This window comes from Malaya genurostris, chromosome 1 (genome assembly GCF_030247185.1).
Source record: "Malaya genurostris strain Urasoe2022 chromosome 1, Malgen_1.1, whole genome shotgun sequence".
Classification (NCBI taxonomy): Eukaryota; Metazoa; Arthropoda; class Insecta; order Diptera; family Culicidae; genus Malaya; species Malaya genurostris.
In genome coordinates this window covers 20,663,014-20,679,490 of record NC_080570.1, presented here as the reverse complement: position 1 = coordinate 20,679,490, position 16,477 = coordinate 20,663,014, and the positions used below count along the sequence as shown (strand labels likewise).

The window sequence follows — 16,477 nt, the reverse complement described above, 5'->3', positions numbered from 1 at the left end:
AAATAGACAACAGAAATGAATGAAAGAAAATAGAAAACCTAGGCTAAATGATGATGGAATTAGAGATAACCACAAAAAAAGAGTAAAAAGGTGTAAAAAGGGAAGAAATAATAAAATTCCAATTAAAATATCTTAATGGTAGCAATAAATGAAAATTTGACATATTCGAAACTATAAATTTCAAAATCCATTTCACGAAAATTAAATATTAAAAACTGAATAGTTAAAACATTGAAGACAGAAAAAGGAAAATAGAAATATGGAAATGAAATTTAGAAATGCAAATCGTAAATCAAAAATTATAAACTAAAAATGGAAAACAAGAACAGAAAATAGATGGAAGAGAATACTTATAAATAAAAATTTGATACGTTTGAAATTACCAATTTCGAATTCTATATAGTGGAATTAACATTTTCAAGCTGAGTATTAAAAATCAAACGGTGGAAACGGAATGCAGAGAATTTAAAAATAAAATTTGCTAATGAAAATTGAAAATCAAAGGAAGGAGGAAAAAGAAGTTAGAAAACAGTGGATATGAGGTAAAATAGAAACCTCTCTTTAAAGAGGTAAAAATAGAATACAGTATTAAAAAGTTTAAAAGGAAAACTTGATAAATTTGAAATTTCTAATTTCAAATCGAAAAATCATTATTGAAACCTGAAAACTAAACATTGAAAAATGAAAACTACGAATCTAAAATCAGAAATTGAAACAGAAAATAGGAGAACAGTAATAGAAAACAGAGAACATAAACACATGAAAGAAAATATAAAACACGGGCAACCTCATGATTGAATAGAGTTAAAAGATGTAAAAAGGAAAAAAATTAAAGAAAACAGAAATAATATATAATATATATAAAATATAATATCTAAAACAAAAATAAACGGAAAAAAACAGAAATCTCTTTCAAAAGATGAAAATTGAAAAACGTTAGAATCCGATATTTGGCAGCTATAAATGAAAATTTGACATGTTCGTAACTTCAATTTTCAAAATTCATTTCATGAAAATTAAATATTAAAAACTGAATAGTGAACATTGAAGTCAGAAAACGTAAAATAGAAATATCAGAATAAAATTTGTAAATGTAAATTGTTAGTTAATACTTACGAACTGAAATTTTCTAAATTTTAATTTCGGAAAATTAAATGAAAATTGCAAATAAAAAATAAAAAATTATAAACTGAAAATAGGAGAAGAAAATAAAATATAGAAAACCGAAAATAGTCATAGAAAAGAGAGAACAGAAATGGATGTAAGAAAATAGAAAACAAAGGCAAAATTATTATTGAAGTAGAAATAACAACAAAATGGAGTAAGAATTTAAAATTAAAAATTTTAATAGCAGAAAATTGGAAAACGTTAGAATCCGATGTTTGGCAGTTCTGAATAAAATTTTTATATGTTTGAAGCTTCAAATTTCGAATTGCATATTGTAATTTTGTAAATTTGAAAACGGAGTATAGAAATTCGCAAATTTAAATTGAAATTTAAGAATTATAAATTGACAATGAAAAACTAAAAATAGGAACAAGAAGCAAGCGAATAAATGAAAAATAGCAAACAGAAAATAGAAATCTCTCTTTAGAGTTAAAATTGACAAAAAGTTAGATTCAAACAGCTGAATAGAAAAAAAAACGAAAATAGTAATAGAAAATAAAGAACAGAAATAAAGACAATAGAAAACAAAGGCAAAATTATGTTTGAAGTAGAGATAACCACAAAATAGAGTAAATAGGTCTAAAAAGGAGAAAATGAAAGAAAACAGAAATTATAATAATGAAAATAAAAAACAAACGGAAAAAAGAAAACAGACATCTCTTTTGAAAGCTGAAAATTGAAAAACGTTTGTATCCGATATTTGGCAGGTAGAATTAAAAATTTAACATTTTTGAAGCTTCGAATTTCGAATTCCATTTCACTAAAATTAAACATGAAACACTAAAACGTGAACATTGAAGATAACAGAAAATAGAAGTAGAAAAATGAAACTTGGAAATGAAAATTTGAAAATCAAAAAACTGAACTGAAAATTGATATTCGCAGGAAGTACAAAGAAAACAGGACACAGTAAATAGATAACAGATGCAAGAAAAAAGTTATAAATAAAATTCCATATCGTGGAACTGAATTTTGCAGACTGAATATTGCAAACCGAACATTAAAAGTAGAAATTAGAAAACGAAATACAGAAAATAGAAAAATGATATTGGCAAATGTAAATTGAAAATCATAAGGAAAGAAGAAGGAAGAAAATGGAATCTAGAAAATAGAAAAAAGGTGGAAAAATAGAAATCTCTCTTTAAATAGGTGAAAACTGGTAAAAATAGAATCCAATATTAAGAAGTTTCAAAGGAAAACTTGATAAATTTGTAATTTTGAAAATTGGAAAACTGACGACTCAATTTTGAAAAACGAATTTATTATTCAAAATTAGAAACTGAAAATAAGAAATAGAAGAAAGAATATTATAAATAGGGGAACAGAAAATAAAAAACAAAAGCCAAAATTGTGATTGATGTAAAAAGGTGTGAAAAGTACAAAACGAAAACCTTAGGCAACTAGATAAGACACCTATCATTTCACACATTTATGTTTCATAGCCTCTCGAACCCTGAGAATGTCAAATTTGTTGTTCCTAAAATCCGCACCCGATGGCCCAAAAGTTCTGCAAATTCCGATAAATCAATTCGATTTTTTGGTTCCTGAGGCCTGTCCTGGAATCCTTCGGATGCGCTTATCGAATTCGGCACATTCGGCTTTGCACGCGATGATCCGCCTGCGACCCAACCGAGCCCAGAAACTTTATGATTTGTTAACTGAACCGAAACTCTCGAGAGGGAACCAAAGCTTGAAACCGGCCTGAAATTCGAAGGACCTTCGAGTGCGGGTTTGGCTGCTACTCACCCTTTGATTGCTGACCGCCGGCGACGGCAACGGTTGCCCGTTCGTGTACTCGGCGACGATTCGCGTCGTCCGCCAGACCAGCCTGTCGACTAGTGAATGTTCGCTGACCCCCGGGCAAGCCAGGGTAACGTTTGTACCCGCCACGGCCACCTGCTTCACCGTCGGGATGTTTTCGATATCTACCAGGAGAGAAAGAGAGAGAGAGAGAAAAAAACAACTATGAAAAATGCGGTCCAACAATTCTGTCCGTCGCCTGCTTGGACTACTGCGATGCAGATAAAAATATTCGGATGTTTTTTTTCATGTACGATACGACTGACTGGAAGTTTGTTGCATTTATTAATTTTTATGTCGAGTGTGGAAAAATAGCGTTAGGTTTTTTCTGTTTTTGTTTTGTTTTGTTTGGGAAGTCCGACGGCCGAAGTCGGCAAACTATCTCGCGCACTCCAGCTGTCGGGAAGATATTCGTTCCGTTCAATTGAAGAAGCATTTTTCGGTTGGTTGGCCGCTAGCTAGCGGCCAACAGAAAGGAAAGCCATGGCGGAAAAAAACGAACGCAAGTGGAAAGTATTTTCAATAATCAAATTTTATTTCTGCTGAATAAAATTCCGTTTGCCGTGGTTTGCGTAGGAATAGTTTTTGAGAAACTTTTCACAGTGTTGTGAAGTTTTGCGAACAGAATACAGAATAGCCTGTGAAACATCGGGAGACTGATTTGGGAAATTCAGGCTTTTTTCTATTCAGAAAGAATAATTATATTTTCTACCCTGGCGTGAACCCACATTGTGTCGGAGCGGACGCATGATTAATGCTTCAATTCATTTGTTTATTTTTAACGAGTTTCGGCTGGAAATATAAAATGTCTGACACACAGTTCCTCCCCCCAATAATGAATTAAAGATGAGAAGCGATTTTTTTTAAATTATTAGTGTTCGTTTCGGTTGAATAGCTGATGAATATGTAATTTCGCTATTTAAATTTGATGCAAATAAATTGATGACGCATTTTTTTTTAATAGAAAAAAGCTTCTGAGACTGATGCCAAATTTATGCATTTGGTGTAGGCGTTGGCACTTTATCAAAAAAGCATCTCGTGGAATTGTAGAATTGCAGCACACGACGCCGATAGAAAATATAAAATAATAACGAAGAAAAAAGTAGCAGAAAGATGTCTAATCTAAAATCGATATCTGGTGCCATCTTTCGCAAAACACTGGAAACACGCTGGAAAAATGATTAAACTTCCCATTGGAAAAAAGAGTAACCACGAAAAATATATCCGATTGAGATTCTGAAAAAAGGAAGAAATGTAGATGCAGTAGAGAACTTTATTTCAAAGATGAAAGATAAAAATTATTAGTAGAAAAATGAAAACTGAGAAAATCAATAATTGAAAACTAAAGCATAAAACTGAAAATATAAAATGAAACATAGAAAATAAAAAAATAATAACAAATAGAAAGCAGAAAATCGCAAATAGAAAATAGACAATCGCATATTACATTTGAAAAATAACTTTAACGTTGAAAGTTAGAAATCGTAAGCCGAAAAAATGAAAGCAGATAAAAGTTGAAAGATGGAAGTCAAGAGATGAAAGATAAAAGTTTAAAACGAAAGTAGAAAACCGAAAGCCGAGAATACAAAATCAAATAGCAAAAACTGAGCAAATCAAGAATTATCAATTGAAAACTAAAAAAATGAAACTGAAAATATAAAATCAAACAGAGAAAATAAAAACGTGATTAATCCACCTAGCAGTGAGATGATACCTTTTTTTATCAATCCGCATGTGTTTTTTGCATGAATATTCTTCGGTGTTTAAGTTTTCATTACATTATTTTAATGACCGTCGTTTTAAGCGACAATTTGAGATTGTAATCACTCATTACTCTGTAATGTCGAAACTGCAAATCGGATCGAATTTGAATCTAGAAGTGTGATAATCGATTAAACATGCCATGATATGTAAGTTCCACTCTAGAGTTTACGGTAATTAAAGGTACTTCCAGAGCCGGTATTCAGGAACCAGCATAACCCAAACCGATTCGTATGGCCATATGACGAATAAATTACAACAGTTTTGACTTCAACTTTGAAGCTTTTCGGGATTGTCATCTTCTATATCGGTTTGAATTTTAAAAATTCATCATCATGTAATTCGAGAACCGGAAGTCATAATTGGATAAAATAATTAATTTTTGTATATAAGTTTGTTTTAATTAAAATTTTTGTTTCTGAAATTTGATTAGGCTTTTTTTGAGAAAACGATTGAGCTTTGAGAAACGATTTTATACTGGAACCGGAATTCTAAAAGCGGTATGGCCGAAGTCAGATAAATTCACCTGAGTAGCTGTACACTTTACATTTGTTTCAAAACATTTGAAAATCAGTTAAGACATCTTTGAGAGATCATAGCACGAATTAAATTTTTAGGTGCCTTCTGATCGACAACTGAATACCACTAAAACTGAAAAAAGTTAATTTTTTTATCGACTATCCAAATCTGCTAACCCGATAAACCTGATTAAATTATGTGGAATAGACATTTTTATACAATCCCCGAAACCAGAAGTTGGATCTGACTGAAAAGCAAGATGTTTTATAGAACTTTGAAACTTTTCATTTGAATCTTAGATGATTCTTAGATTTCATTTGCATCTTAGATCGGTTCAGCCATCTTCAAGAAAAATGAGTTACACAATTTTGATTTCGTTTCACATATCATCCTGTAGTTCCGAAACCAGAGGTCGGAACCAAACATAATTCAGGAACTTTGTTTGGGAGCATACGACTTTTCGTATGAATCTGAATTTGTAGAAAAGAAATTTTCCGAGAAAATTAATTGAAGTTATTTGTCACACACGCATTTGCTGATCTCGACGAACTGATTCGAATGGTATATGGATGTTATGTTGTTCCAGCATTTATTGCTGTAAGTAGTTTAAAACAAAATAATTAAAAAAAATTCTGCCATCATCTGGTTTATATATGTCATATTCGAACGATTATGTTGCCAAAAACGAGCCGTGCCAAAATCGGTCCGAGGCTAAATGTCATGAAAAAGAATGCTGTACACAATCCTTTTGGTTCTTAGAAACAATTGTATGTAACAGTATAAAAAATCGTGTTTTCCGTTGCTCCCAAGCATTTCTTTGTCATACAGCGCTCAAAACTCCTACTGCTGGAATAGGGGGAAAAGTCGCTTACAGAAAAATTTCGATATCTCCGTTAAAAATGGACGGATTTTAACAATCTATGGCTTGTTGGATAGGTATTACCGTGCGGAATCTAAGTCTGAAAACATATTCTGTTTTCAAGGTCAATTGTGACAGATACTGTCAAAAAACTGAAAATTTTGACATAAAACTTTGTATAACTCAAAAAGTAAACATCCGATCTCAAAACCATTCAATAGCGTTTTGGGTGACGGGGAGACCTTTCATTTGCGACTAGTTTGATGAAAATCGGTCCAGCCATCTCTGAGATCTCGACCTCTTAGTTGACAACACACATACGGACACACACACATACACACACACACACACACAGACATTTGCTCAGTTCGTCGAGCTGAATCGATTGGTATATGTCATTCGGCCCTCCGGGCCTCGGAAAATTTTTCGAAAGTTTGAGCGAATTCTATACCTATTTTTTATATATATAAAAATAGGTAAAAACCTCTTGAAACTATCGACATCAGCTGTTACTGATCAATATTCACAACAGCCAGAGCCATCTTTTGAAAACGGATCGAACTAATTTGTATTCCCAATACAAAACGAAACACTTGGAACACTTTTGACCCCGATTTAGATAAAAAAAAAAGTCGAAATTACGATGCAAAATAGTAATTCCTAAACAGAACTGCACCGATATCTCCGGCAATGTGCTCGCCGACATCTGATTGCGTCACTGCTCACCGGCAGATGGTTATTTTTCATTGGAGCCTTATATGATTTCTCGAACTGGTTGGTGAAAAGCTATCATTTTAATCCATACTTGTTGTAATCTGCGCTTGCCGGAGTAGTGGTAACAACCCTTGGCAGCTAATTCTCTAAATAATTCATATTTTCAAGTTTAGCATCTACGCTAAACCGGAGCCTCAGACGTTTTTGTTATTCAGTTTGGTCCAGTCTGGCTGGGTTCAGCCCGACTCAGGCATTGATCCCAAAGAAAAAAAAAATTCTGCAGCTTGCCAGAAAATCGTTTTCATAACACATCACCATAATCATCATCATCATCATCTTCCAAGCGAGCACGGAAAACGAGCTGAAAACGGCTTGCCGAAATCGGAAACCGGAGTCTGGTGCTCTTCGGATGTTGTTGGCCGAATGTGTTCGGTGGTTGCAGGCCGGAATTTATCCCCGAGACAGGCCAATTTCTTTTCATTCGCTTCTTGAATTCGAACCCGTCGAAGCATGCGGTGAGTTTGAGCTGCCATTAGCAATTCAAATATCCGACTGACGACGGGCGACGGGCGACGTTGACGGTTGACCCCTCGTGGGACCTGTGGGAGAAGGAAAAGCAACGCCTGCTCGAAGGCGCTTGACGTGAGCGGGAAATGATTGAAAGTTTGACAGCCGTGTCACATCCGACAGTAGGGAACGTGGACAGGTGTAAAAAAAATTATTAGCAAAATAAGCGCTTCGTTTTTCTCCGGATCCGGTTGTTGACAGGGAATTTGAATATTCGACATTTCTGGGGGTATCAGATTTTCTCGGAAGGTTGCCAAAATTTCGACTGAACTGAAAAGCAAATGAAGCTCAAACCTTTGCGCCTGCATCACCCACGCTTCAGTGCGGACGCCTGGTGTTTCAACCTGATGAAACCAGTTCTCGGAAACATAATAAACATTCTACGAACCCCCGTTCGGTCCGATTCAGGAATTTTAAAATTAAACTACATCATCACTTTGTATTCCCATTCTCTGCGGAGAAGTCATCGTTCCGTCGTCCATTTGTCGATTTTTCTTCCGGTTTCCGAGAAACTGCTTTCCGAGTTTGGTCACCGATTCGATCGAAACATTCCGGGAATTGTTTGCTACTTTGTTCCAAAAAAAAAAAAGAACAGAAAACTTTTCACATCGAAAAACTTCCAAAAATCCAATTCGACTTCGGTAGAAAAGATGCGCACCGGCAGCAGCAAACTTGTTTCATCTGCTTTCTTCGAACACACGGACGACGACGACGAGGTCACCGCGCTCCGGTCGTTTCACAATATTAATTCCGTAAATTGACTCTTCATCGTCCAATTTCTCCTGGTCCAGTCCCGGATAGAGAGGAGAGGGAATTCGAGACGGAGGTTACTTGAAGAGAACGAACCCCGATGTCGATTTCCACCAGCAAATTAAGTGGGCTCATAGAAATTTTCTTGTTGAAGAATTTTCAACCTTTCCTTCTTTGGTTTGGTCGAAGACAAACAAATCATTCGGCTTCGGATTCTTCGGGAAAAGCAAAACAGATGCCCGGGGGTGCGGAGGGGGCATTGCTTCTTCAAAGGAACCGATCAAAAGCGTGCAACGGTAGATATAATATCATGAAACCGGCCATTGATTTTGTCCTAAACTTGTTCATTTAGAAGATTAAATTGCAGTCGAGAACCGAGAGTCAATTCCTTGATGAGCCGAGTTCCATACACGAGGAATCGATTAAACAAGGGTGGTTCGATTGTCAAGTGCTCTCTGCCCAGCCGCCTTTCCACCATCATCAACGATGACGACGAAGAAAACAGAAAACCCATTATTCATACAACTGGGTCATGGTGAGTTTCATTGCAGCAAATCCGTCTCTGGTTATGTGAAATTGAAATTCTTCCAAGTGTTTCCACCGGTTCGCAACCCCCTGTAGTTAGTGCTGCTGTGATTGAGACAGGTCAGCAGTTTCCCGGGCGAAACCCCCCGTCGTAATTGAGCTGGTCCCCGAAGAGTCAGGGATCAATTTGGCGATCGGACTAATTCTAGTGGACAGTAGACTCCTTCTGTTCGAATCTTATGTCGAAGTTGATAACACCTTTCCAAAAAATTAAGCTTGTCGGCATTGATATCGAAAATTGCGTTAAAATAAAAAAAAAACAATTCATCGTTTGTTACACTTGGCAAGGTGAGGCAAGGGCTCGAAAAACTCTAGTTACTTATGAAAACCTGGCTGCCGTCGGAAAAAAGTCTAATTTTCAATTTATTTCAAAACTTTCCTTTATGAGAAAAGCAAATATTAAAATGTATAGAGAAAATTCTCTGACCAGTGCTACGGAATTGGGCAGCTCCGAAAAAAAAGAAACTTCGATATTACGAAAGTAATCAGAATTCTGAAATAATAAAAAAACATAAAATAAAAAAAAAACTAACATAAACAAATATAACAAGAGTTGAAAATAGAAAATACGACATAACAGTAACAAACAAAACGTAAGAACTAGGACTTTCAGAAATAGGTAAGAATAAATTGATAATAAAGGCTGTCCCAGAAAGTATGGTCGCAACCGAAAACCGCTACCATTTCGCAATGGTTCAGAATCTGTCAATTTTTATGGCTGCGTCCTGTTGTTTACACTCTTCTCTAACCACTTGTGCAGTTGTTTATTCGTTTTCATTAGTTTGTTTCGAAATGCGTAGACTTTCAGCAGAACAACGTCGAAAAATTGTGTACAAATGGTACACATAACGCTGACTGTCACTGAGAAAGATAGCAAAAAATGGAAGGAGTAAGTGAAAAAGTCGTGCGAAATGCAATCAGGAAGTTCGGTGAGGATAACACCTTTGAGGATAAACCGAAAACGGGTCGAAAAAAAGGTCCTGCTAACCCTCAGTTGGATAAACATATACTAAAGGCGATCGAGCAAAAGAAGGAGGTTTCAGTTCGGGATGTGGCCAAAAAAGTGGGAACTTCGAAGTCAAATGTTCTTCGTGCTAAAGAACGTTTGAATCTTCGAACCTATAAGAAGCAGAAACTACCAAAACGTAGTCCGAAACAAGAAGCATCGATCAGGCCGAGGGTTCGAAAGCTGTACAATAAGATTCTTGCTGGAAATTTGAACTGCATAATCATGGACGACGAAACCTACGTGAAACTCGATTACAAATCCTTGCCGGGACCACAATGTTATACGGTGCGAGAAGGGTAAGTGCTAAACCAGTCCGAGACATCGATTGAAGTCGAAAAATTTGGCAAGAAAGTTATGGTCTTGCAAGCAATTTGTAGCTGAGGTAAGATTTCGAAACCCTTCATCACCACATCACCAATGAACAGCGGAATATATATCAAGGAATGTTTACAAAAACGACTTCTACCCATGATTCGAAGCCACAAGGATCCTGTTGTCTTCTGGCCAGATCTTGCTTCTTGCCACTACTCGGAATCAACGGTAGAATGGTATACTACCAAAAATGTCACTTTCGTCTCAAAAGACATGAAACATGTTGAAACAGAAGGTCAAATTCCACTTCAGGAATGTAATGCCAAGGCTTTTACATCTTAGGAAACATGTCTCGGCAGCCAAAACCATTCAACAGTTCGAAAAATATTGGAAAATAGTGTCAAAACTCGAATGTTTCAAATGAAATTGAACCAGAAACCGTACCTTTTTTTGTTCTAAATAATGATTGAAAGTGTTCCAATTTGTAAGTCATACGAAACCGCTTCGGATATTTCATTTTTTATTGGGAGTACAAATTAGTTCGGCCCGTTTTCAAAAGATGGCTCTGGCTGTTGTGAACATTAAACAGTAATGGCTGATGTCAATAGTTTCAAGAGGTTTTTTTCAAAAATAATCTTCGTTTTCACTGTGTTAATTGTGAGCAATTTTGTGTTAACTAAACAGTATTCGCGGGAAGTTATAGTTTTTCTGTTTTAATTGGAAGAAAAGTGCCACTGAACAGTATCAAATGCTTGTGGATGTTTATGGTGATAATGTTCCAATTGATAAATCACGTTTGGACGTTTCCAAAACGACGATTTCAGCATCGAAGACAGGCCACGCTCTGGACAAATAGTTGGAGGCATTACTCGCTGAAGATCCGAGTCAAACGCAGAAGAAGCATGCAGAATTAATTGGAAGTGACTCAATAAGCAGTTTCTGTACGACAAAAATCCATGAGAATATGATTCAAAAGCAAATGGCAGTTGGGTTCCTTATGAACTGAAACCGAGATACATTAAAGGGTGATTTTTCACTTGCCAGCAGCTGATTCAAAGGCAACAAAAAGAAAGGGTTTTTTATCACATCGAATTATTACGCAAAAGTCTTGAAAAAAATATTTGAAAAAGCTCAAATGGGACCTTTCGCCTCACCCGCCGTATTCTCCTGACATTACCCCCTTCTGATTACTTGTTGCTCATCGGTTTACTTCTTTCGCAGAAATCGAAAATTGGCTCCAAACTTGGATCGCCTCAAAAGACGAGACCTTTTTTTCGAGATGGAATTCGAAAATTGTCTGAGTTGGAAACTAGCGATGAACGATACTTTAAGTAATCTTTAAATTCTGTTTATTTAAAACAGACCGAATTAATTAGTACTTCGAAAAGATCAAGTCTTTGACTCGTCAGTGCAGAGCGGGACCAAATTGAACTGCTTAATGCAAAACTGTCTCTATTTCCTGTTGTCCATTTTCTGCTTGCTTATTTCTATTTTGTTTCTTTTATTTTATGCTTTCTATTTCCTATTTCTGTTTTGTTTTTTCTTGATTTTAATTTTGCAAATATAAATTTTTCATTTTCTATTTTCTGTGTTCGGTTTTCTGTTTCCAATTTTCTTTTTTCGTCTGATTATTCTAATGTTCAATTTAATTAAAAGTTTATTTTTTTTGTCTTTTTTCTATATTCTATGTACTCTTCTCTATTTCCTGAATACTAATTTCTGTTTTTCCCTTTTTTTTACCTGTTTTCAATTCTCTGATCGCTAATTTCTTTTTTCTTCTATTTATTCTATATTTTCGATTCCTATTTTTTCTGTTTCCTGTTTGCTTCTAATTATTTTTTTATTTCTTAATCTAATTGAATGTTTCATTTTCTTTTATCTGTATTCTATATGCTATTTCTTGTTCTACATTTCAAGTTTGCTGTTTTCCATTTTCTTTTTCCTGGTTCAATTTTCTGTTTACTCATTTCTTTTTTTCCTTTATTTTTTTTTTTTATATTTTCAATTCCTATTCAATTTCTTGTTTTCTGTTTTCAATTTATAATTTTTTACAATTTTTGTATTTTCCTTATTTGAAATTTTATTATTAATGTTGATTTTTTTTACCTTGGCCTTAATCGTTTGCTCTTACGCAGAAGTGAGTTCCAATTTTCTATTTTCCGCTTTTAATTTTCAGTTTGCAATTTGCGATTTCAAATATGCATTTTCAATTTTGATATCTCCATTTTCGATTTTCAAAATTCAATTTACTGTTTCCTTCATTCTACTATCTATTTTCAATGTTCAGTTTTCAATACTTCGTTTTTTTATGTTTAATTTAGAATTTAAAACTTCAAACTTATCAAATTTACCTTTAAAACTGCCAAATATTGGATTCTGACTTTTATTAAATTTTCTACTTCTTGAAGAGAAATTTATATTTATTTTCGTTCACTATTCCAATTTTCTGTGTTCTATTTTTTCTCTTATTATCTGTTTCAAGAGTATAGTTTTTGTTTCTTCTCTCTGCAATTTTCGATTTTATACAAACCGCTTTCGTTTTCAAATTTTTTAATTTCTGTTTTCTATTTTCAATAATCAATTTTCAGTTTTCAATTTCCTATATTCAACATTTAATTTTTTAAATGAAACGATAAATTTCAAAGCTATCAATTTTTTCTTTAAAATATTGAATTTCAATCGTCAGCTATTCAAAGAGAAATTTGTTGTTATATTTTCTTTCAACATTTTTTTATGTTATTCTCTTTATATATTTTATTTTATATGGTCTATTTTCTATATTATACCTTCTGTAGTCATTATTCAGTTCATTAGCTTTAAGATCAATTTTCATTTGCAGATTTGATTATCTAACTATCGATTTTCAATTTCAATCTTTAATTTTGAATTTTCGATTGACAACGCGCATTTGAAATTTGGATTTCTCAGTTTTCGATGTTCAATATTCATTAATCCGCTGTTTTCTTCTTTCTACTATCTATTTTCAATGTTCAATTTCCAATACTTCGTTTGCTATGTTTAATTTAGGAACTTGAAACTTCAAACATATCTAATTTACCTTTCAAACTGCCAAACATTGGATTCCAACTTTTACTCATTTGTCAACTTCTTGAAAAGAAATTTATATTTTTCGTTTTCTATTTTTGATTCCTATTCTCTGTGTTCTATTTTTTCTCCTATTATCTCTTTTGAATTCATAATTTTTGTTTTTCCTTTTGCAATTTTCAATTTTATATCTACCGTTTTCTTTTTTTTAATATCTTACTTTCTTCTTCTATGTTCAATAATCAATTTTCTATATTCAATTTTGAATATTTGATTTTTAAATGAAACGAAAAATTGCAAAATTATCAATTTTTTCTTTAAAATATTGGTTTAGAACTTCTTTTCAATCGTCAACTATTTAAAGAGAGATGTTTTTTTTATAGTTTCTTTCCGCTTTATTCTTTTCTTATTTTTTGTTTTTTTTCTCTTTTCTGCTATCTAATGTTTAAATTTCAATACTTTATTTGATACATATGATGTTGAATTTGAAACTTAAAACTTATCTCATTAACCTTTAAAAATTGACAAATATTGAATTCCGATTTTTATTCAATTTTCAACTCCTTGAAGAGATTTTTTTTTGTCTACATCCTAGCCTGGTAGCGCGTATACACGAAATGCAGAAGAAAGCTGGTTCGAGTCCTATCTCTAAACGTATTTTTTTCAAAAAAAATCATCTTTTCTGTAAGTTTTCCTTTTATTTGGCTTGTCCAATATATGTCTCCACTCAGTCATTGCACAAACTGAACTTTGTTATGACGACTTTACGTCAAACTAAAAATTAATAAATCGATGAATAAAGTGTTTTTGGCTTTGCCAAAGTGTGCCACCAAGAACAAAATAAACCTTCTTTGTCCCTAATTCATGACTTGTAGGGTGCCAATATTTGAGGGTCATTTCAAACTTTGTTAAGCAATGGTTGGAATCACATCAGCAAAAGAACTTACGCAAAATTTAAGCTAAATACTGGTCAAAGTTTGAAAATTTTTGATCGTTAAAAATCACCATAAGGGGGGAGGATGTGGGAGGAGGGGGTTTGCATCACATGCAATTTCCGAAATTTATTTTTTAATGCAAACAGTCTTAGAATTACATGAAACGTCGGAATTTTAATTTTTTTAAGGGAAATGTTTTAGGATTACATGAAACGTTGTTAGCTCGATTTTTTTTATAACTTTACTCAGACTGAGTTTTTTTAGATTTATGAAATTGAATTTAGGTTTATCTATATTGCTTTACAATTGTCTGAAACGTCGAGATCTAGTGTCATCTCGAATTTTATTTTTGAAAAAAAAACGACGAAGGCATAAAATTAAAAAAAAAATTTTTTTGATGTCATATGCCTTTAAATTGTCTGAAACGTTAAGATTTTCTGTTATCTCGGAAAAAGTTTTTCTTTTAAATCTTGACTCAGACTGAACAATTTTCTTCGACATTCGACAACAACAAAAAAGACAAATTTCTAAACTGTTCTTTTAAATGAACTGTTTTACCCATCTCTAGTTTAGTCCTTTCCTTAGCGTGCATTTTCAGTTGAGAAAATAAGTTTAATGGCGTAGAAGGTCTTAGATCAGATCGCTATGCAATTGATTGAAAAGAACGTCAGCTCCATTGGCACACGTTGACGAATTAAATATTTTGGCAGCCGGCTGCCCAGAGTTTGACAAATACAAAGGCTAAGAACTCCACCATAATGAATCAACAATCATGGCTCAACTCAACGATTCCCCATCCACCTTATTCGCTTGATTTGACTCCCTCAAACTATTATCTGTTCATGAACCTCAAAAGATCGCTCATCAATAGAAAAAAAATCAGCTCATCATGTGCGGAGATTATCAACGAACAGGGCAATAAAATTAAGAACATTAAGAAAATAAGAGACATTTTGTTTATTCCCACATTTTTCAATGGTAAGATGACTTAATTTTCAAAGCAATTAATATTCCCCTCTCTGGGGATCGACTAATGCTATCTAGAGTCTGAAGCTTTATTTCTGCTCGATAAACTCCGTTAGCTTTTAAATGTATCACCCTCAAAATGACCACCGCCGCCTCCAGCAGGAACGAACGTCCTCTCCGATGCTATGCTGCTCGACCCACAAACGGACCCGTTTCGGTCGGACGTCGGTCAATAATTCTTTCGGCACCACCGCCGCCAGCAATGGAAGCGGCCAGCGATATGATTAGAATGATCATTTTAATAAAACAACAATCAGAATAAATTCCCGGGTTGGGGTCTCCCAAGGTGGTCAATATTGTACGTGAGATGAATTCCGATGCGATCCATCGATCGGTGGCCGGCTTGACGTTCTCCCGCCGTCTCCCCCTCTCTCCCCAGGCAACGTAACACGACGACGAAGATGGTTATTATCCTGTCTCGATCTATCGCTCTCTGGTACTAGGGTGGGAGGGAAGAAAGCTGAAGATGAAAATGAATGATGAAACTGTACGCTTATTGGCTCGTTCTTCTATCTGCTCGCAATCCCTCGAGGGAACGAACAGAGCAGAGGTTCTTTCGGTTGGTTTTTGTTGTTGCCGGGTGCGGCGGGGCGGAACTGCAGCGGAACTCTCCCTGCCTGAAGGGCGACGGCGGCTGGCAGGGTTCGATATTCTATGGAGCATCTTTTTTTTTTTGCTGGAGCTTCTAACAAGCTCTTATTTATTTTCACCCCTTTCGTTCCGGGATTGTGGGGGGGGTGGAGGTTGGGTAGAAAAGAATGGCAAGGAATTAAGTGATGCTGATAAATTTGGCAATTTATTTCAACGGGAAAACGAAAGAATCAATTAGAGGATCCAGTCAAGAGAGGAAAAATAGAAGAGTTGCAAACGGATGATGATGGAAATTATCGATTTCGGTGTGCTATCGTCTTTCATTCATCTCTGGAGCTTTGGTTGGTTCGTTTGTTCGTTCGAGAGTCATGCATTTTATGTTCGGTACCAGCTTCAGTTTTATTTCCATTTTATCGTTAGAGTCGATAATCAGGTTTTGTCAGCACTGCTTTGAGGAGTACACTTTATTTTTTTGTTCTAAATCTAGACAAACCCGAAACAAGCGTCGGCTCCTCCGGAAAACAATAATAATCTAACATTAGAACGGTAAACAAACCGGGTTCCGTTCCGTTCCTGTGCTCAGAGCTGTCTGAGTCGGATTATCCCGCGACCGCAGCCGCAGCGGAGGAGAACGAATAAATCCGCCCGGCCTTACCCGGCTATTCAGTGAACCGTTTCTTATCTCGATACGACGCCGACGGTTCGGGTTCGGTTGTTTGGTCTGTGATTTAGTCTGAAGGATCGTGTAACAATGCCGGGAATCCGCTTCCCCTTCCCGGCAGTCTCGCAAGTTTATCGAGCGTGAATGCGGTGGTGCCGGCCAACAGGGGGAAAAGG

At 35.0% G+C, this 16,477-nt stretch overlaps 1 protein-coding gene across 1 annotated transcript in view; it reads right to left on the bottom strand.

Annotated features, from left to right (window-relative positions):
- The window catches only part of LOC131434399 (tyrosine-protein phosphatase 99A), a 229,007-nt gene that overhangs the window by 129,176 nt on the left and 83,354 nt on the right, over positions 1–16,477 (bottom strand). Inside the window, exon 3 of the mRNA XM_058601071.1 lies at positions 2,914–3,092. Within this exon, the coding sequence (XP_058457054.1) occupies positions 2,914–3,092 (179 nt within the window). The remainder of the gene's footprint in view (positions 1–2,913; positions 3,093–16,477) is intronic.